This window comes from Coloeus monedula (genome assembly GCF_965178545.1).
Source record: "Coloeus monedula genome assembly, chromosome: 7".
NCBI classification, from domain to species: domain Eukaryota; kingdom Metazoa; phylum Chordata; class Aves; order Passeriformes; family Corvidae; genus Coloeus; species Coloeus monedula.
The window spans coordinates 31192070-31215355 of NC_138787.1; the positions used below are offsets into that span (position 1 = coordinate 31192070).

The following is a 23286-nucleotide window of genomic DNA, read 5'->3' on the forward strand; positions in this document are numbered from 1 at the left end:
ATATAGTCTTTCCTCTCCCTTCTGAATTCCAAAAGTTGCCCACCCACCCCCTAAAAGGCAATGTGTCTGCAGCATGGAGCACAGTATGTTTCAGTTTTAACAGGGCTAAATAGTGAAAAGTAAAAAGCACTTCACCCTCCTTCCTTTTACTTTTTTTTCTTCCCTTTTCTGTGTAAATCTAGAAACAAAATTTAGGAAGCATGAGCAGTTTATGTGTTAAGAAGTGGCTTTGGGGCATCACTGGGGAATATATATGTTTTAAAACATCTTAAACAGAAAGCGGCTGGAGAAGTAACTGCACACATCAAACAGAACCACCACATTTGACCTCCTGCATGACAAACTGAAATATTTAATTCAGAAATTTCTGCATCAGGCCAGTAAATTCTACTGAAGCAGCTGTTGATCTGGAAAGATCCAGTCTGGGAATTTGAGAGAGAGGTCCGCCAGTTATGTAGGCTTTTGAGATGGCCCCGTAGCCTAGCTCTCAAATTTATGCCTTCACATTTGTCTGCATTCATCAAGCCTGAGCTTCTAATTATTCATTTTAGCTATCAGGTTTAAGGACTGTGTATCAGGATTTTTAACTCTATTTGCCAGGTCTTGCTTTATCCTTGTAACTCTTTATAAATCCCCTTCAAGTTTTTCAAAAATTATTTTTTGTTTGTTTGAAAATACTCTTAGTGTGGCCCACTGCTCAGTCATTTAGACCACAGACACATAAATCAACAAACATCAGGTGCAGCTTCTTTTCACCCACCCACATCCACATAACCTTTTATCTGTGCCTTTGGAGTGATGTAGAGAGTCCAGTGATGCGACCTGTCCTCCTGTGACTCTGTCCAGGGTGAAGTTTCCTGCTGCTCCTCTGTCCTTTTTCATATAAAACAAGGATACAGCACGTCCCTCTTCTCCACTTCCCCCTGCAGATGTCACAACTCACAGTTAACAGTCTCATTCCTTCCAACACATACAGTTGGCTTCTCTTGAAAAATAATAATAATAAAAAAAATAAAGATTTGTTGGACTATTTATGTCTATTTGTGGTTACAAGATCAGGCCAAAGGAAATGTGAAAAACAATCTGCACTACAGCAATCAATATTTTTACTGAGTATTTTATAATGATGCTAAGTCTTGAAAAAACAGACTGAAGATGATCAGTGAAGAATTCATGTCAGTAGTTTGCATATGGAGAGCACTGCTAGAAAAACATTTATGTACTCAGAATAAGGTATTTGCAAACAGAAAGTTCAAGAGAAAGCACGAGGAGTTAGGGTGTAAAAATACACAATTCATCTTCCCAAGCAATGCTAAACCCACCTTTTCTGCACTTGTGGAATCATCAAATAGTTGAAGTTAATAACTTCGGTGGAAGATGAGAGTAATTTGACCTTCAGAGGTTACAGATGTGTTCTCCACACCCCACTGCCACTATTCTTCAGTTTCCCTCCTCCTCTCCCCTCCTTCCTTGTCCACAAAGGTTGCTGTAGCCCTGGCTGGTGCCAGTATGTGCCAGAGATACAATGCATGGTGCTTCAGAAATACCTTGGTGAATGCCTGACATTTCAGCAGTGGATTCAGTCAGGGAACAGTTGTTACTGAAAGCTAGAAAATCACCTTCCATCTATTTTTTTTGATCGGAATATTTCACCAGGGCTTTAACTAGCACACATATTCAATGCAGAAATGTAATGAGTCCATTGTCTGAGCATCCACTCACGTTGACTGTAAATTGCTCCTCTTCATTTCAGCATCCCTGGTGGAATTTGTGTTTTAATTATTTAATGTTTTTTATAGCAAGCTTTCAATTCATGATCCCACATAAGCCTGACTCAATAGTCTGCCTTGCCCTATGTTGCTGGCAGATCAGGAATCAATCACAATGCTACAGTGGCACAGTGTGCTCCCCTGACTTCACCAATGCAGGGAAATACGGTGGTATGCAATGGCTCAAAACACCTGGGCATCTGATGTTTGCAACCAAAAATTATTAATTACAGTCAATATTGGTTAGAGGGTGCATGCAAGTCACCCAGCTCTTTTCCTTATTCCCAGAATCTTTTCTGTTCCCAAAACTGTTTGCAGGAGAGCACTGTTCCACATGAGCCCTGAAGAATTCTTCATATCAGATTAGTTTCTAATGCCACCAACATGCCTGACTTGACTCAGTCATTTATTTTAGAATAATACAGTAGCCTAAAGTGCTTTAAAACTTGAGGTCAAGAGAGCAAAAAAATCCCAGAAACAAAAAAAAAAGAAATGTTTGATGAGAGATATACCTGTCTGAAAAAAAGAAAGATAGCAAGGCAGCATCAGTCAGGGTGGGTTTGTGTTGACACGAGACGTTCAGATATCTGTAATACGTCTGGCTTGGTCCCACACGGCATTCCTGTAAAATTAGCATTATAAATCTCTAGACTAAAAGAAGAGAGGATGTTTAATGTCCCATGCTGAGATGTCTAATAGAAAGAAAAAGCAACAAAAATGATGATAATGTAGTACTTGCCTAACACAAGTTGTCAAATGACACTAGACAGAACTTAAAGAACCAATTTCTCTGCCTTAAAACACAAGTTATAAGTAGAGCAGAGAACCATCTCCTCTTAACTTAGATTGGCAGCCTACCTAAGACATTTAAGTTGAATTAACTGCAGATAGGAAAGCAAGAGGGCCTTAAACCCCAGTGTGAACACTTTAGGATTAAGCCTTTCAGAAATAAATGTAAAGGAAGTGAGGGATATTTTATCTGTAAAAGAGAGAACATCCACTCAGGGATTTGGTGGGCTTTAACTGTTGCAATTTAATGTCACACCTTTACTTAATTCATCTTAATCTTTCCCATGTGTCTGTCCCACTGCAGCTGAGTTCTTTAATTTGAAATATTATAGTGGATCTAATTTGAAAGACAGCATTAGCTGAACCATTAGCTAAAGGCTTGTCCAGGTTACTCACTCAGAGGTGAGTAACCAGCTACTTCATACCTACTTTGTGTCAATGCTCCTGGTTTATATTATCACGTTGTAGGCTGCATCACACCACCTTGCATGAACTGAGAGTTTGTGCAAGCCAAGCACAGCATTTTAAATTCAGATTCACACCTCTTTACAAGTCTAACATTGACCTGATTAAAAGCAAGACGCAGCATCTGCAGAGCAGGTAGGACATCGGGCTCTGATGCAGTGGTAGTGATGGGAGATTGATACTTATCAACCAAAAGTTCAAACTGGAAAACATATATTTTAACTTTTATATATATATATATATATATATATATATATATATATATATGTATTTATATGGCATGTATATATTATATATATAGGCAGGATCTTGGAATTAGATGGCCTTTAAGGTCCCTTCCTACCCAAACCACTTTATGATTCTATATATTTAAGCCCAAGAGGTTGTACATTCCCAGGGCTACAAGGATGAAGCCGTTATGCCAAATGGGATGTTTCCATACATTATTTGAGCCACTTGGAAAGCCAACAGAGTGTAGAAGTCTGAATCTGTGAAAGCCAGTAAAATCTCTAGTTTCAGTTGGCAGTGAAGGAAGGGGAAATGAGAAGAGCACAAATGGACCTTGGAGACCAGAGAGGGATTCTAAAAGGCTGGAATTGGAACTCCGTAAGCTAATTGCTCAACACAGCAAAAAAAGGAAGGGTTTCGGGTTTTGCATAAAAACATAATAAAAATCAGTGTTGCTCTCCCATTACTGGTTTCCTCTGGTACTACTCTCAAAAATTGCATCAGAATAAGGAAATGTTGGAACAAGACAGGCTATTAAATTCTTCATATTATGTAGAGCCTGTCATGACTGTCAGAAGCTGAACCAACTGGGCTACCATAAATTTATTAAGTTAATCAAGCCCCAGTGGGGACTAAGCAAAACCTTTGAGGCCTCCAAAAAAGCCAGATGAATGGACAACATAATGGCCAACAAATTTCATTGTATCTGCATGAAGTTTTGAATTTAGAAGAAAAGGCAAACTGCTAAGATCCATTACAAATGACAAAAGGCCAAGGTACAGCTAAAGAGGGGGGTCTTGGCAGGGAAAGGCAAGAAGGTGAAGTTGTTGATAAGTTTTTTTCTCACGTGTCTTTCTCATAAAATGCGAAGTGAACTGGATGAAATCTTTCTAAGGCCAAAGCAAGCAAATTAAATACTACTTGAATGTAGTTATGACTGATTTTTCTTCCAAAACACGAGGATGCATTGAATGGAGATGATCAGGACTTGTACCAGACTATTCAACAGGAAGATGAGGACAGGTAAATTTTCAAATTGCACCAAGCAGGAGATGGTCCAGGTCCAGGTCCAGCCTCCTCTGGAAGAGGATGGAGAAGAAGACGATGGAGTTCAGCTCAGTAACGATGGAGAAAAGACCTGAATCTATGGCAGAGCTAAAGGACAGCAGTGTTTCAGAAGGTGGTTTAGTAGGGCAGTGCAGTTGTTCACGAGCTGGACATCAGCTGATGTGCACATCATGCTGTTAGGTCTGACCTGGCTTAAACCTTGTAAGACACAAGGGAATCACTTCCATTCAGTCTGCACAGCACAGCTGAGAGTTTAGCTGGGCAGGAAAGGTATGGCCCAGTTGAAAAGGTCAGTAGGAATGCCAAGAGATCTAGGAAACCTAACCAAAAAGGCACATGTTCCAATGGAGAATGCTAAAGGGGAAACATGATGAGGGTCTTCAAACATGTAAGAGGACATTGCACAGGCAAGTGAAGAAAGCTGGTTTCCTTGCCCTCAGGAGGTATGCAAGATATAAATTTTTCCCTTTAGGTTAGGTATTCTTCTGTTTTTCTAATAGCAAAGGTCACAAACCACTGGGATGGCCTATGGGGCTATGGTGCCAGTAGAGGTCTTTAGGAACAGTTTGCACAAATATACGATGAATGCTTTAAGAAGTAACCTAGATCTTGGCCTTTGCCACCAGTGCCACCCAGTTTTGTTTTTGGAGTGCAGATAAAGTAAGCAAGCAGATAAAATGGGCTGAAGAATAATAAAAAGATAAAATATCTTCACATAGATCTGTGGTACAACTTCAAGCAGGCTGCTGTGGTCCAGCCATCTCCAGCCATCTCTGAGACTAGGAACTTCAGATGATTCAAAGAGCAACAAGTAGGATCAAGGGTAAGGCAATTCACAAAAGACTGAAAAGATCTGGATTATTATCTTCAGAGAAAAGCAGGGGAGACAGAATAAAAGTGTATAAGGTAAAGTCTGGTATAGAAAAGCAATCAACAAAGAAAGAATACAACAAGAGATTAAAATGGGGAACTTCTCTGCTACGGCACATCCAAAGCATTGGTGCTAAACCCAAAAGGATTCTGAAGGAAAATGTCTTGCCAACATGGGTACCTGAGGCACCTTCAAGTCTATAAAATAAAGTCTGTTTCCTCTTGCCTGACATCAGCCCTTTGCTCCATACCCTGTGGTTGTACCACACACTGTCATGGAATGAGCACGAAATGGGCAAAAGCAGCCAAAAACCTGAAGTTTCAGATATTGCTCCTTTTAAAAGCAGCAAAGGGGTCAAAAAGAAGAACTGCTTATTTCCAAGAGCATGCTGTATTTCCTGGTAGGCTGAGACTGGCTGGCCATGCCTGCTCATCACTGAAAGAACAGAGGAAAAGTCTGTTCCAAGCACTCTCTGTCTTGGATATATCACATGCCCTGAGCCAAAAACACTGCTTTGCCCCAAAGCAGTAGCTTGAACAGACTTTGTAAAGTTGTGGCCTTGTCATCTTAAGAGAACTCAGTGTGTGAATCAAGGAGGTGCCTCTGTGTGTCTGGCTTATCCAGACAAGCAAACAGTGACAAAGGATCTCCAACCCCCATGACAGCACTGACTACCTAAAAACAGAAGGGCAAAGGTCTTCAGTGCTAAGTCTTACCCAAAGTTAACTTAACAAACCTTTTTTTTACTGAATAACTCCAACCATTAAATTTGCAATTATCTATATATATATATCAGTTGGTGCCTGTGAAGAACTAAACTTGGAGGGGGATCCATTTAAGGACACATAGAGACATCAGAAATCTCAGAGACATACCAGAAATTTTGCCAGAAATTTGTTTAAAACACAAAGCAAACATCAAGAGATTTCTGTGAAGGAATGTGGTGCTGTGTGTAGGCATTAAGAAAAATGTGACCTTTGTAATGCTGATACATCTCACTATTTTGCAGATGGGGAGAGGTCCCTCCTCAGCTTCTCTCCATGGGTCCACTTTGATAAGGAAGGGATGCTGCACATTATATGGCCTCTCCATGGGTGGCAGCAGTTGTTTTTTAACATCTGAGCCCGTGATGTAGCAACACCAGCATGTTTTCAGCTAACAGCACTGATGCAGTTTTCCAAACTGTACACAGCTCCCAACGAGCTTGATGGAAAAGCACCGTCTCTCCTGGTTCCCTAGAACATCACATCTGGTGTGGCACTTGTGAAGCCCCTTTCACACTGACATAAGCCTTTAGAAAGTTTTGGTGAGGACTTAGCACATCCTGCCAGCCAGACCCTGCGGAAGGAGAGCATACCCTCACACTTTGTGCCCAGGCAGATTCAGAGAGCCTGAGCTCAGTCAGGAGGTTGGTCCATGTAATGCCAGCTCAGAAAGCTCCAGAACAGCAACTACCACCTTCCTGGGAAATCCAGGGAGCTTGGCTAAGCCTTGGGGACAATGTGAAATGAAAGTGGTCAGAAGAACGTCGGAACAGCTTGAGTGTGGGCTGGGGATATCCCAGACAACAAAGGCTGTTTGGTAAGATCTGCTTTCCATCTGCAAAGCAGATGAGAGTTCAATGCTGAGTATAATTTAAAAGTCAAATAAATGGTTTAAAATGGCTTGTATTAAGTAAAAGCATATTTCTTTGTAAAGTAAACTGCCATTGTTTCCTGGGTGGATGTATGCACACCAAGCCAGACAAGCGGATGAAGAAAAACTGGTCCCTGGGTTTAAGGAGAGAGTCTTGGCCAGTCTGAGAGGAGGTGCAGTAAAAGGTGGAAGAAAATATCCCATCAGTGCTTCAAAGGGCAAGTGGACAAGGAGCTGGTGGTGGATGAAAGCACATAGCTGGAGAGGACAAATGGTTACAGTGGATTGCAAGGTAATGCACTGGATATTCTTCTGGGTCAAAGCACTGTCTCAAGAAAGAAGCAGCTTCCCTTCCCCACAGCCCCTCTGGTGAGCTGACAAGGTTTGCAGAGCTACCAGTGGTTGTGCAGTAGGTCCTAACTGCCAGACAAAGTTAAATCTCAATTTTCAGAAGCCAGAGGCACAGAGGAAATAGACCCTGATAAAATATCTAGCTGATAACCTTGACAAAATCACAAAACTAAATAAATAGCAGGAGCTGGAGTTTCTGGGTAACTCATAGAATACAAAAGGGCAAACCCAACAAGGTCACCCCAAATCCATATACCTCTGGGGGAAAATAGCTTTTTTTAAAAAAATATCATCATATTATCAAAGACTCCTTATCAACACCAGTAGATTCAAGCTGACAGGCTGAAATCAATGCCAGCTATTGGAATATGAAGGCATGATAAAAGGCTACGACTTCCTTTGAAAAATGTGTATTTAGATGCAGATTAAGGACACCTTCATTTTGTCAGCTTGGCCATTTTTTGATCAACTCACTTAGCATATTTGATTAAAGATATGGTAGTCAATCTTGTTTCTAATTGTATGCAAAGTGGCAATATTTTGCGGATTGGTTCCTGCTTGGGAAATGTGTCTGTTTGTAGTACAGCCCACTTATGTACTAAAATGGCAGCCTTCTCTCCACAGTTTACAGAGACGTTAACGAAGCTGGAGCTGTCAAAAAATAAAACATCCTCTGCTGTAGCTGTGCATACTAACAAGTAGTCTTAATGCTGGTGAAATTTTCATGTAGAAATCAGTAAGCCAGTGGCCTTAAAAAGGAAGAAAACCGGGCCTTTTTTAGTGCCAAAGTAGGCAAATAAAATAATTTGTTAGAAAGAGTGAAAAAAACCCACAAAACAAGTTCAAAATACCATAGAATGTGTTATTGAAGTAAATTACATTTGTAATTTACTTCAATCACAAATAAAGAAAATAAGTAGAAGAGTGGGGTTTAGCATAAGGTGAGGCAGCATCAAAATATCACATGCAAAAATAGCAAATAGGCTGGGTTAGAACAGAAAGAGGATGTTGCTGTGTCTTCACCACGGAAACACTGATCATAGGCATATAAAATGGTTAATATTGCAGCTTCAAAGTTTAGTCTAGTGAAAGATGATTTTCATAATAATATAGGGGCATGTCCTTTGAAGCGAAAATAGGAAAAGGCAAAGGTACAAAAATTGCAGTTGCCCTTGCAGGAGCAGTATCCTGAAGCCAATGACAAAGACCAGCTGCTCACAGTTAAATCAGATCAAAATTCCCGCAAGCAGCTCAGGTTGTACAGCCCTCTAAAACACAGAACAAAAAAGCACAGATACTGTTGGAAATTGTTAATGGTCTGAACCTGTGAAATTTTTTAACACTTCAAATCATTCCCAACTAATTGGTATTGTGGTACCACCCAAGAGGTCTTGCTGAAACTGAAGACCTGCCATCAAAAGCACGAGATATCTGCCCATCCTTAAGTCTGTTAAAATACGTGAAGACACAACCACCAAAAGAAATATAACATTCTCTGTCTCTCATTGCTGAGTTTGCACATCATCTCACCATTCCCCATAAGTTGTCTATTTTTTATAGCTGCAAACAAATGAAGGAATGTTAACCTTAAATCACTGCAGCTCGGGAATGTGGGGAGGAGAGAGGGAGCGCAGGGAGCTGCCGTGATCCTTCCCTGTGATCTGCCTGACCCCAACAAGCAGCTGCTGGTAAAAGCACCACCTTGCACAGTCAGGCTGTCCCTATGTGTTTGCATAGTTTCTAGTGAGGGTCATGCATTCAGTGTCCAGAAAAAAAAACTTCTTTGCACAGTGGAAGCTTTCTTCTAAACTTCTAAAGTCTGTAGCAGCAAATCAGCAGCAACACAGACCACTACACCTAAAGGATTTATCAAGGTTTGGTGATTTATCTTAAATAAATTGTTCCCTTCTCCCCTCAGTAGGTCTTAAATTTAAAGAAATTTGCATCAGAGTGTGAAAAAGAAATCTCAATCACCCTCTAGAAAATGAGATACTGGTCATCAAACATTGCACTGTAATTGCCATCACGTTGTAAGAGCAGTCATGCTGGCACGAATTGCAGCTTAATTGTTCACAAAAACACTCAGACTACACAAGATGACCCATTTGATCCCAGAGCTGGCACAGCAGCCAAGCGTTGGAATGTGCTCACAAGTCCCATTTGAGGAGCAATACCCCTGAGCTGGCTTCAAAACACCAGCAGCTGTCACCCCCTGTGCACTGCTGGATGTGCCCAGGCCCTGCATCCCTCCCTCCCATGTCATGTCATCCCCCCACACAGCTCACAAGCATTCCCAGCAGATGGGAACTGGTCCCCTGCAATCATCCCTTCCCTGTAGCCTCCATGCAGACGGGCACTCCTTTGTGCAGATGGTCCTGCCTGTCCCCAGCCTCCCTCCCAACACCTTAAACCCCTTAAATCACTCTATAAACTGCTTCCCCCCACAGGGGCATTTCAAACCACATCACAGCCCACCCAAAGCTCCCACAGCAACCCAGATTTCTTCCCTTGGAACCTTTTTCAAGCTGGAAAAGGTGGGACAAGATACTGCCTGCTGCCACACCACTAAGCACACTAACCTGTAGCTGGGTTTTATTCTAGACCCCTTCCAAGATTGCCTGGCTTTGCAATTACCAAGGAGTACAAATAGCAAGGATACAGCAAGCAAGGCACCGGAGACACAGGGCCACACCTGCAGCACCTGCTTTGTGGTGTGAAATAAAGGATTGCTGACAGTGAGCATGAAACAGCCTCGAGCTGCTCCCTGGGGGAGCAGAGCACATGGAATTTTGCAAGGAACAAGGCACTAAGAAAAGCAGAGGAACCAAGGGAAAACAGAACGATGACCAGCTAGCATGTGCCTCTTTGGAGATGTCCAACTCCATCAAGCAGCAGCACTCCAGCCCCAGCCAGGCGCAACATTCTCCTCACCAGGATGGTGGCAGTTCCTGCTCTCCAGCAGATCCAGAGAGCCACAGCAAAAAGCAGGAGAGCCATGGAAAGGTGAGGCAAGGAGAAGCCTCCAGGGCTGTGGGTTGCATTTGACCACACTCACAGGAAAGGAGTCTCCCATGGCAGCTGGTGTGTTTTCCAATCAGTCACACACTTACCCTAGGAATTACCATATCTGCTACTGAAGAGCACTGTTTGAACTGCTGGAGAGCACTGGGAGGAAGAGGTTATGAGTAGCTGCCATCTGCAGCAGGGCAGTCACAGAGCAGAGCAATCCACACACAGAACAAAATATGGGTGATCTCAGCCCAAAAGAGCCTTATCTGCCATCTCATTATTGCCAGCTAGACACATGCTTCATTGCACAACCTAAAGAAGCATCCCACAACAGATTTTTTCCCTCCAAATTCACATCAGCAGGAACCAGGCACTAAACTGGTATGAAATGCAAGCTTAGGGGACCATGGTACACAAAGAGAACTTGCCTTCAATTTATTTCCTAAAGCGGACAGGCCACGGTGGCCACCGCACCAGGTGGTTTGTCTCTCCATTTCCCCTTCCCCCTCCCATAACTTCTGCAAGAACAGGGAGGTTTGCATTTCCCCAGCCCTGAGGAATGCTCCAATGCATTCCCCATGGAAAGGTGCCGAAGGAGCAGCAGCCCCTGTGGAGAAGGACCCTTCCTGGAAACTTAGCAAAAAGACGATTTTGTTCACAGTGCAGAGGAACACAAGTCTGAGCCCCTCTTCAAACAGTGTTTGAGGATGCCAGCAAGTCCCACTGAATCTCATATTGACGTCAGCTTGTGGCCATAAATTACTCAGACATGACTGAAAGAGGGCAGAGACTGCCAGTGTCCTGTCCAGGGGATGAGCAGAGGAGACTCAGCCTTGGGAATGTGCAGCTCCGCGGGCAGCACAGCCACCATGGGTACCACTTGTGCCCATCTGCCCTACCCCTGAGCACAGAGACCCCCAGCAACCAGGGACAGCCTTTGCCACAGCCCTACCTGCCCTGCATTTTGTGAATTGGTGGCAGCTAAATCCATCTCTCTTCTTTTCCTGCTTTGTGCCGTAGACACCCAAAGCAGAGGATGGAGGTGGCTAACTATCGTGTCCTTGTCTTTCTGCAGTGATTTCCAGTTCATCTGCCCCTAACCTACATCTTGGCAGCCCGGCCCAGTGACACATCACAAATCATTTGCATCAAGCAGACCCACGGGTGTGTTGCTGTCAGTAGATGAACTCCTTCCAAGTCCCAGGATTTATGGCTGCATCCAAACCACCGGTGCCATGGCCAGGATGGTGCAGACTCACCCACAGCTTGACTCCATCAACTACTCTAAAAAAAGACTGAAATGTTAAAGATGAGCAAAAGACCATGCCACAAGGCAAAATGAGATAAATTATCAAATAAGGAGGAAAAAAACAGACAACCCAAAACCGAAGAAAATGAGGGCTTGGCAGTGGCTGAGGTTATGCAAGAAGAGGAAGGGAAGAAGCATCTCCCGCTCAGCTAGAGAAAGTCAGCACGGAAGAGGCTGCAGGAGAGCAGAGCACCTTGACTGCACGCTCTGCCCTGAGGTGTTTTGTTTGTTTTTTTTCTAAACAGGAGGTACAAGTCCAGGCTCTGCTCCTGAAGATCCTGTCAGAGATGGTGCCCAGCCAAACGGGAAATCAAAAAGAGTCTCAGAGGAGCTAGAACAAAGCTTTGTATCTGGAGCTATATATGATAAAAAAACTCAGATCAGTCTGCTCCAAGCATTGAGGAAGTTTGGATGAGGGTAAAAGCATGATGGCCAAGATCTGCCTCTTCTCTGACAGGTTAGCCATAAACAAAGAAGTTATTTCTCTGATTTTAACTTTCCAGGTCCAGAAATGGAAATAGTTTCTCTCAGAGACACTGTCCAGTAGTCTGAGTAATCCTGAGCTGAAGGATTTTGTTTTCATCATCAGAGCAAAGACAATATATCAATTTGCAAGGCAAGGCCAACAGCTAGTGGCTTTTCTTGGGTTTAGATGGCTCTTTTGGGTTTCTTTTTCGCTGTTGTTTTACACTTATGTCACAAACCAGTCTGTCTAGCAAGCATCCCTTCCCTGAGAGTGCTGGCAAATAGCAGAAGTGGTTTCTCCTCCCCTGCGTCCCCCACCATGCCGGGTGCATCTTACCAGCTGTCATTTGCAAACACTTATCCCGTAACAACGACTGCCGCTCCAGGTTTATTTCCATTCCCAACATCCACGACAAGTGGCCTGATTTGCAAAGAAAGACCAAAGGTTGGGAAAGAAAGCCAAAGAAGAAGAAACACAGAAACAATTGTTCCCCTTGCGAAAAGCATGCCTTAAATCTGTCTCTCTTTTTTGGCTTTCTTTAGTCTAGATTTGGGGTTCTCTGCCGAACCCCACCGTCAGAGCGAGGCGCAGCGTGGCTTTGCCTCGCGCGGTCCCCAAACCTGTGCCGGGGCTCCCCCGCGCGTGACCGTGACGTCAACAAGCGCTAAAATGCCCAGTTTGGGCGGAACTCGCCACGGCGCTCGCCAGCACCCAGGAGACAGAGCAGCAGCGGGGCGGCCGCGGATGGCGCTCCTGGCCAGGAGGGCTGGCGAGCAGCGCGGAGCCAAGAGCGCCGCGGGCGCGGCGGGGCAGGTACGCGAGCGCTGACGGACGCGTGAGCCGAGGTCGCGTTGCGAAACCACGCACTGGCTGTCGCTGCAGCCCGCAGCCTCCACACGGTCCCCCCCGGCTGCACGGGGCTTGCACAAGAGCCTCCGACCCGAGGAGCGACGCGGCCCGGGCGCCGCCGGTGCCCGGAGCCTACGAGCCAGCGCTCCGGCAGGAGCAAGCGAGCACAGGTACGGACAGGATTTATTTTTCCTGTTGAAACACATTCGTCTGCAGATTAGCTGCAGCTCTGCGCACAGGGAGCCCAGATACCGCCAGATGACTCTTCTCTGCCAGCCCACAGCCATCCCGAGAGGCAAACAACACCCAGCTCTCCAGCCAGCACCTGGCTCCTCTGGGATTAGTCCTGCGCCCCAAGCAGATAAACCCAGGTGTCAGAGGGACACTGACCCACAAACTATTTTCTTTTTTAAGCAGAGAGAGAAAACAACACCTATAAGACAGGATTTCCTTTTCCCAGAGAACAGCAAATCTAGTGTTTCTGGACCAAATCCAAGAAGGCTCTGTAAAATTCCCAGTTTCTAATTTTTACCAACAAAAAGAGGTCAAAGCAAAAGCAATCTCACAGAAATCCACTGCCGCTTCTGTTCCTTATTTGGGGTAGACTACATCTCAAATCTAATTATCTCTCTGCAACTCCCTGTGCCATCAAGGCAGACAGAGAAGGATCTCCAAGGAGCAATTCTTTCAACCTGCCTGAAACACCTACCTGGGGATGTGACTGACTCTCTCTCACACCCAGCACCCAGGGATGCTATGCTGAAATTACTCCAGATCCTGTCTTCTGGGACATGCGAGTCAGACTGAACTCTTACACTCAGCAGAGCAGCTCGTCTTTCCAAATATTAACCTCTTCAAACACCTGGAGGTGAATGAACATCTTGGGTGTGTGTTGACCCAAGGGACTACAACACTGGCACAACCAGTCTGCAAGAGGAGGCTATGTCATGGTTTCTGCTTTATTTTCCTTTCTTTCCACAGACTATGGCAATCTAATAACTGGATTTAGAGTTCCCATACAGCCATGCAACAGTTTGCTTTTCCAGTCATTGGATCCAGAAATGTCTCTGTTCAGGGACAGCTGTAAGACATGAAAAGGATATGCCAGCATGGGAAGTGCACCTCCTGCCTGCTGCAGTGTTCCACATCTCTGTGCTGCAGCAGGAGAGGCTCCTCAGAAGTGAATGCTGGTCACCTTGCTACAAGAAAATCCATGCTTTGGAAGACAAGCGTTGATGCAGCAGTTGAAGAACTCTTGGACAACCCAGCCAGAGAGAACTTGCCACTTGCTCTGTAAGGAAGATGGGGAAAAAAGGAAAAGTGACTGCTGGGGACGTGGTTCATATAAAAGCTAAGCAAGAGTCTCTGCAGTTTTTAAACATGAGACAAAAGGGCAAAGCAATCCAAAAGGCAATCCATGCTGCCTGAGAGCTCTTTGGTCACTGCAAAAAACCACAAATTTCTAGATAGCAGAAGAAAGTACTTCAAGGGACACAGCTCCTGCCTCTCTAGAGCCAGTATGTAAAATGTAATTAAGCTTACATTTCCAGGGACAGCTAATTATGGAACCATCTGTAAAGAAGCAGTGCCATCCCTGCCAATGTACATCCCAGGAGGCTGGGAGTATTGGTGAGGACTTAGGACTCTCTGCACAACACAAAGAAGCAGATATCTCAGCAACATTTACTGAGACCCTTTCCATCCTTAACCAATGGATAGGAAGAACAGAAAGAAATCATGGGTGCAATCGCATTTTAAGTGAGAGATCAAGGTTTTGTGGCTCCTTCTTCCAGATGGAAGGCTGTGTACTGTGGGTGGCCACAGTAGGAGCCACCCCAATTTTCTGAGCATTAGGCTCAGGCAGACTAAACAAGTTTGAATGGATTGAAGCAGCATGAAGGGAGGCTGAAGGGGAGCAGTTGTGGAGCTGGAGTGTTCAGAACAAAAGCAATGAAGGAAATGGACCAGCTGCCTGCACAATGCCATGGAGTGGGTAACACATAAAATCAACAGTTACAACACATTTGCAGGCACAAACTTAGCACAAAGGTGTTACCAATACCTGGTAGAAAGATTCACATGCCAAAGCATCAACACCAGTGGAAAGGTAGGTGACGAGAGAGGAAAGGTTCACCCTCTGGCAAAGACATCAGGAACCACTTTTGAACCAACAACTCTGTCTAGCTGAGCAGGCAGCTCAGTCTGCCCAGGATACCAAAAATTGCCACCTCACCCCACACAGGCCACTCTAACCTGAGGCACAAACTCTCAGCTCTGTTGCTCAAGACCAGGGCTCTTGCTTCCCACGTGTTGCTCCTCAGATGGAAAAAGTAACCCCAACTCAGCTGCCAAGCTGAGCCATCTCCTGACCGTGGCAGATTCCTGGGAAAGTCAGTCCTGGAGGCCAAATTTATAAACGTGCTCTTCCACCAGATGAGCGTGTGTTTGCCAAGCCTTACCCAAACCTCCAGCTGGGCTTGCAGAGCTCTGGTTTCTTCCCTGTGCTTATCTCCAACCCTGCTCCCATTAACAGCTAATTTCCCCTCTACAGTCTTATCTGCCAACTCAAAGAGGGATGTTGCAATACAGAGGTTATTAGTTCCCAAAGGCGGGGTCCTCCAGCTGCTCACCACCCTCTGCTCCCCTGAAACCAGACAAATCCTGTCAGCATCCCCAAACCAGGAACCTGCTGCCCTGTGGCCCTCCAGGAGCACCTCCATCAGACTGAGATCCCCAATCCCCTGTGTGTTTGCTGGGAATCTCCAGCACCGCAGTGCCAAAGCCATCCCGCTCCAGTGACTGGGCATAGGGAGAAAGGAGAAACATCACCTGGATCAAGTCAATAATTCCCCAGGACCATCTGCCAAGGACCAGCATGGAGGCATCTGTCCTGCCACTCACACATTTGCTGGCAATCATCACTTTATTTTACTTATCATCACCTTCATTTAACTCCAGCCCAGGAAGCTCCACGGTGGATGTCAACATGAGAAAGAAAAAGGAAATGTTTTCAAATTTAAAAGTAACATGAAACCCAGCAAACACTAAATTGCCTTGTAATCGAAATCATTATATTTGTTGGTAGGAAACAGAAAAGCCCCAGCTAAGCACTATGTATTTAGCATTTTAAAGCTAAAAATAGCAGTAACTACATCAGCAGGGAGAAGGAGTTTGAACAGAAAGTGAATGATCACCAGCAATTATTTTTGGATATTTTAAGTAAGTGCCCTGAAACTGAAAAAGGCAACACATGTTCAAATCCCTGTCCAGGCTTACAGAACAAATATAACCAGGTAAAGCATTAGGCAGAGGGGAGGAATGCTAAAGCCAACCATCAAGAGAAATTAGAGGTTAGGAAAGATCAATTATCTATAAGCAAGCAAGATGTACTTTGGAAAGATTTAACACTGAGAATAATTTCAGATTTTGAAAGGAGGATTCCTCATCTCCTCTAATAGTTTGGCTACTCCTAGTTCACAAATGAGTCCACTCCATCTGTGAATATTCCTGTCACTTTACATGGTTCAAAGGTTAATTCCTCACTTTCATTCTGAGATGTCAGAGTCAAACTTCAGCAACAGCATAGAGTTATAATGTAATATTGTGCTAAACTACACAAGAATATGCTTTTCACTTTATTTAGGAGGATGCTGAAACCAAACCATGCTCCATTCATGCTCTTCATCAACCACAGCTGTGCCTTAGCTCCATCACACAAGGGGATATTTTCTCCTGAGACACACCCAGGGTGCAGCACTAGACAGTGGCTGCTTAAATAAATGCCTGTTATCTCCAGAGCCATACAGCTTTTTCTCAAGCTTATAGATGTTTCAATGTAAGAGATCTCTGAGCCATGGATGTTGATTTTCAACAGGTCTTGGATTTCAGGGGAAGTTCCGTAAATCTAAAAGAAGGCTGGTATTTTGTGTGTTTATAAAAGTATAGAACTACAGAGACTGGAGTACTATAGGCCTGTCAGTCTGAAACTAATCCCAGGGAAAAGAATAGTTGATACAGAGCTGAAAGAGATTAATGCCAATCAACATGTTCATGAAAAACAAATCTTGTCAAATTAATTCTCATTTTAAGAGATCACAGTTTCCTTGATGGAGCAATAGTATTAATGCAGCAATCCACCACATCACAGCTCTCCTCACTCCGGTTGGGCCAGTCCTGCTCTGAATCAGAAAGCCAGCCTAGCATTCCTTAAAATAAACTAAAATCTGGTCAAAGGCTTCAGGATGCAACTGGAAATGGGAACTCTTTGGGGAAGCAGGGTCCTGCTGTGTTCTCCCATTGGCTCTGTACTGGTCAGAGTCTTTACTGACAGCCTGGGCAGTAAGAGCATTACTGAAATGGAGGTGGAAAGGATTAGGGAGCCACTGGAAGAAGAGGAGGCTGTGCTACTGGGAAGCAGTGACTAATCACCTGATGGAAGCAAGGAGCAGGTCAGTGGTAGGCCCTGCGCGGCTCCAGGCAGCCCCAGTGTGGTCAGGCTGGGGCAAGAGCCACTCTGAACCACAGCAGGAGCACCAGAGGTAGCTTGAAATGAGCAGCATGACCTCAGTGGCTAACAAAATCCATAGAGGAGTGCAGGGAATGTCACACAGGAGTGGGAATGCTGCTGTGGCTGTTGCAATGCCCACTCCAGGTTGGCAGATGCCAGATGAGGGGGATGTACAGCTCTGTCATGTGGCCTAGGAGGGACCTTGCTGCAGCTCAAGGAGCCCACAGCTCTTCCCTGCTGCCCTCTGAGCGTCTAGTATCTATGGGGCCATCAGAGGTGAGCAGGCAGAAGCCACCAGCACCTCACTTGGAACATAATCAAAACAAAGGAGACTGGAAATAAAGTCTGTCCTTTTGGCCCCAGAAACAACCATCATGAGACTTGGCCTCTCTGCCACCAGAGAACACACACTTCAGGAAAACCTCATTCAAAGCAGCACTGGGGCACGGTGACTTTGCCATCTCTTACACAGGACTGCAGCTTGCACAAGTGGTCATGGATCATTCCTTCTGACCATGCAGCTGGCACCACATCCAAGCAGTTATTAAAAATAAATAAATTTTTAAAAATACTGCTAGCGCAGAAACCTCTGCGTCCAACTCACGGCAGTGTTTGTGCAGTGTGAAAGGCACTCAAGCTGCAAATCACAGTGTTACACACTGTGTTATTAACAGCAACCTACAGCAGGACACGAGCTCAGCACTAAATCCTGCATGGAAAACTGCTCCAGATCACCCACCCCTTTGTATTTAGGCTTCCATTACACCATGGCTGTTGCACTGCTCTCGTATCTCTGCAGGCCAGGAGGGGAGAAGGTGGCCTTGACCTCCCTCCCCCAGCGGGATCCCGGATCCCGGGCCCTGCGAGCTCCTGCTGGAGACCCACCAGAGGGCGGTCGGGGTTGCCTTTTCCCTCCGACGACATCATTTTCCACCTTTGCAGCCCGGGGAGCCTCACCACAACATCGCTTTTTATCTTCTGCGGCCACTTACAGCTGCTTTCCAAAGAGAATATAATTGGTGTTATCACATGCCACAGATAGGTACAGATAGCAGAACTAGCTACAGATGAAGAAGCTATTTATTATTTGGAGTCCTTAGGATGATGGTGGTACATGGGACAGCCTCTTTTAGAGCTGCATCAGACAGCAGGCCCCCACAGCCCATGGTTAATTATGCTGGTGTTTATAGGACTGGAGTGCCCACAAAGTTTGTGCTGGGTTTTTGAAGACTGAAGCTTCTTCTCCTGTTTTATTTATTCAGAAAGGTGAAAAATACGATATTAAATAAAGATACAAGATATTAGACAAAATAATATCTCCTTCTGAGCTATATTACACCATAATCAGTGTTGATCTCAGCTGCAGGACCACAGCCATCATGACAAGTTTCAGTCAGATCATTATCATTATACTACCATTAGTATTATACAGCTGCCTTTGACAGCTCTTGAAACCTCCTTTACCTCCTGCTTTCATCTTCCTTACTTCTCCAAAACAAGGACAACAGTGCTGCTTTTTCCTTCTCCTGCACAGCCCAGCCTGCAGGGACAGAAGCTTTCCATCTGTTCTTCTCTCCAGTTCCATCACCCATCCCATCTCTGCTGTCCTTCTTCCCTGCCTCATCTCCTTACCTCCTCACCCTCTTGTGTTTCTCTCCTCAAAACCTGTCTGCCCTTGTGTGCAGCTTAACCCCATCCTTACCTGTCCGAGCAGGGCACCATCTCTCCTTACCTCCAAATACTCTTTACTTCCACTATTCGAAGCTGTTTTCCTCCAAAACAACCCCAAATCCCTTCCAATTTGTCTTTGTTTCATGTTTTAGGTATGTTCTACAACCAGTCAGAGCAAAAGATTCTTTTTGAAGAAAACACAGCATTAGGAAGGCCAGTTTAGGTAAGGCATTCAAAAGCAACCAAAAGGCAACCAGCAAAAAAACAAAACAAACCAAAACAAAACCCAAAAATGTTTCTCTTCTGCATAGGACCTTCAGAAAGCCAGAATCACAAAATCACTTTGGTAATACTGTATCACACCAGGAAGCATCAGAACACAGCAGCCAGAGAGTCACAATCCTTTGCTTACGCAGGAACTTGAGGTTCTCCAGACTACACAAGGTACCTGTGGCAGTGCTATTGTGAAGGGGACACAGGTGACGCCCCTGTTTCAGCTGGAGGGACAACCAAGCCTCTGCCACTCGAGAGAGACATCTCTCTGCTCACGGCTGAAGTCAGCATCCTGCCTGCCCCAGGGGCCGCCCACAGAGGGAAGCGGCTCACACCACTTTCTGTCCTGCACTGCCAAGGGTCTCTCAGGAGATGGGATCCTTAGGGAGAAGCCCCTGTCCCAGGAAACACAGCTCTGCTGGGGAAGCAGGTGGGAGCCCGCCAGGCAGGAGCAGACAGGAACTCATGGCAGCAGCAAAGCGAGTGCTTACAAAGGCAACTGCTTTTACTGGTGACACACAAGTACTTGGATTTCACACCAAGGCCTGTGCTCCAAGTTTCCCAGCTCCCATTCCACTTGCTTCCTCTCTTTGCATTATTTCTAGAGCAGCCGTGTGTGGGGATTTTCATTACACATTATGCCTCCCCACAGAGCTCTGCAGGCAAATACAAGACAGAGGCACCAGGGATGGGCAGAACAGGAGGCACAAGGAAACGTGGATTAGAGCCCAGCCCTGCCCTGCCACTGTGTGACAAGCACAGGGCATTCCCTGTAATCCTTTAGGCAACATTAGAAAGTGTTTCTCAGTTCTTGAACCAAGATGAACAAAGGAATTTCAGTGGTAGGGAGAGTGATACAGGAAGATATCCTGAGCTGCAGTGCTTCCAGCCCAGCCAGCTGCTCTGGGACTGCAGCCTTGCTCTGCTGGCTCTGCTGCGTGTTTGGCCACAGCCAACACTTTCCTCTGGCTCACCTGCACAATGCAAGCTCCTCAGTGTGGCTCGAGCTCCAAGATTTGCTCTGTGCCTGCCAAGGCAGTCCCTGCACACGGCTGCCAGGTTAACAGTGCTTGGGCTGACGTGCCAGATACTGAAATAATACATTAAAAAAAGAGAGTTCATGAAACTCTATCTTTCCATTGCAGTTGGCTCCCTCACCCCTGCTACGTTTCAGGAACAGATAACAGTAGCAACTAAAATGCACCAACAAGACAAGGTCCTGCTAGTAATGGGGAAGGTCAGAGATAGCATGAGCAGTGATAATCCACCCAGCAAAGCTTCCTGCAAGAAGCAACAGAATCAGCAGATCTGATGATCCAGGCAGGTGAACATTTTCATATACAAGTGTTTTGTCAAGATTAGGTTAAAATGTTCTTCCTACCTGCTACTATTCTCAAGGCCTTCCACCAATTTTTGATGTTTACTGGATAACTGGTGAAGTGGAACAAGTTACAGGAGTTAAATCCACACTGTAACTGGAAAAATGCACATTTTGCAAGTGTACATCTGTCATGTGGGCTCTGTTACCCACATGGAAACAGCCAGTAACTGACTGGTTTCACCTTAAAATGTTGAAAAGCTAAAAGAGGAGAAGCCTTCACTGGTTGCTATGATCCCCAAGTACACAGACCACATGCAATGCTTTTCTGGAAAGACAGAAGTACAAGAAACAAAGTTATTGCAAATTACCCTTAATTTGCTTTTCATATAATTTCTGTCAAATAATGCAAACTGTTTTCAAAAGCATCTTCTCTTAACCAGACGGAGACACACACGAAATTCAGACAGCTGACTGGTAGCAAGGATCTAATTTTGGCCTTAAGCACTATGTTCCTCACCTAAAGGGAAAGCTGTGCACAATTCACCGAATTTTAAACCAAAATTTGGAGGCTCCTTGAGAGCTAAGATGGACAAGAACCACAAGAAATCAAACAGCACTCTTCAGAATAGGAAAGACAGAGTTTTTTACAAAAAAAACCCAACATAACAAAAATATCAAAGAGCAATTTTATTTATCTTATTTGGCACAAAACTTACAAGAACTGTTTTGTTCCCTTCTTATATTTAGTAGAACTAGCAAGGAAAAAAAAGGCATACTAATACATTTAAATGAGCTGTACAGCAAGTGACATGTGGAAGGAGGCACCAGAAAGATCTACCAAAAATCAAAGTGCATGAAAAATACCTACTCTGAGCGCCTCATGGTATTGTATTAAGGCACCACTCTTTTAGAAGGTTTACTGAATACATCAAGTGTGCAACTTCTTGGTTTGGAATGTAAGAGTCCTTCAGCCTGTATCAGGACCAGATACTGCAACCTCTGAATGGAACAATGTTTCTCCTTGCAGATGTTAAAGAAAGAGACCTCTTTGTGCCCAACATCATCTCTCAGCTAGGCATGTCACTGTCATATGCTTTGAAAGAGCCAACACAGGTTATCAGAGTACCAGCATTTTACTTCAGAGTTTTAAGCTGTAGTGTGCACCAGACCTATGCATTCTTTACAATGATTTTATAGAAAAGAAAGGTTGAAGAGACAAAAGTAACATACGACATACCAGTAAATACATTTAGATAGTTTTATCAAAAGAACATTTAAGGACTTTCTGGAGTATCTCTTAAAAAAAAAAAAATCTGAGTAGTGTTATAATCCAAAATAATTAAATACACTTTTCAACAGATTATTACAAAGCTTCCTTCAGGACTAGCCATCAAGTCTGACAAATTCCACAAGACTTCAGGAACTTTCAGTAAGGATGTAGAAAAAGCCCAATATTAGACAGTGGTAAGAGATTTTCATAATTGGAAACATTTAATGCAAACCCTGTAACTGCAAATCATGTTATACAGGTGTGTATATACATACACACACACACACACACACACACACACACACACTGAAACATCATTACAAGGGCCAAACAGACACCCTGGTTCATTGTGGGTTCTGCACATCACCACTCTGAAGTATGACAGAAGCTGCACTAGGTTTATTATTTCAGCACCTTCATTAAGAACTATTTGTTTAAGAACCAAACCACTTCAGTTACAAGCTGCCACAGGCCAGATTCACACCAAGTGTAAACAGGTTCCAACTGCATCTGCTTCTTATCAGCTTTGACTTTGGTTTTTCTGCTCAGCTAGATCACCAGTCTCCTTTACTTGCAGGAAGTAGTTTAGTAAGAAATCAATGCCCGTATCAAAACTGAAGTGGGAACCAGTAAATGCAGAATATTGTTATCAAACCACTGTACAACACCTCTACTGTAGAGAGTTTCAAACATCTCAGGAGTTTGAGACTGCTTAACCTGAACTCTGGAAAAACATATTTCTCTATGGACATGCAAAGGCATTTAAATATGAACTCTAGGCATTACAATATTTCATTTTTTGCCCTCTTATGGTGTAGACCTCGAGAACACGACTGTGTGCCCCATTATAAAACCAAAGCACCCTTGAGCATTAAAAATTCTAACAGTAAGGGTTGGAAAGAAGGGCATCTGGAAGTGATCTACACATTACAGAGCATGGTGTTTCACAAGTCTCAGAACAGTTCAGTTCATACTTTCTGGGATAACTTTCCCAATACCTTTGTCCCAATACAGAGCTGTAGTTTTCAGTAACTCTTTTACCCCTGCATTATTTGCTACCACATATAAAACATGCCACAGAACTGGCAGTCAGGGCTAAACATTTAACAACATGTCCTTTTCATCCTTTATTAACAATTACATTTATTTCATGATTTGTATGTAAGTCATGTAGCAATATAACATTGGTGTTATACACTGTGCTTCCATTCTCTGGCACTTGGAGGAGGAATTCATTTCCAGATAGTCACATCTTGCTGAAGCATTCCTTTGCATTTGTCCAAACCTGAATTCCCTTTTAAAAGAACAGTTAAAAATCAATAGGCGGGAATATATTCTATTTGCAAACCTCATCCACAACTTTGTTCAACAGAAGACTCTACAAAGAAGTCAAATAGAACTTCACAGAAGAATAAGGCAGAGACCACATTGAAAT

At 44.3% G+C, this 23286-nt stretch overlaps 1 protein-coding gene across 3 annotated transcripts in view; it reads right to left on the reverse strand.

Moving 5' to 3' along the window:
• Window positions 1–786: 786 nt before the first annotated feature.
• The window catches only part of SNX4 (sorting nexin 4), a 53422-nt gene continuing 30922 nt past the window's right edge, over window positions 787–23286 (reverse strand). For 2 of the 3 annotated variants that reach the window (XM_082285083.1, XM_082285081.1), the window contains exon 14: window positions 21254–23145. In XM_082285083.1, coding sequence (XP_082141209.1) covers window positions 23098–23145 — 48 coding nt within the window. In that variant the 3' untranslated portion in view covers window positions 21254–23097. Of the gene's footprint in view, window positions 924–21253; window positions 23146–23286 lie in introns of those variants that run through there. The other variant, XM_082285082.1, reaches the window with a different exon arrangement.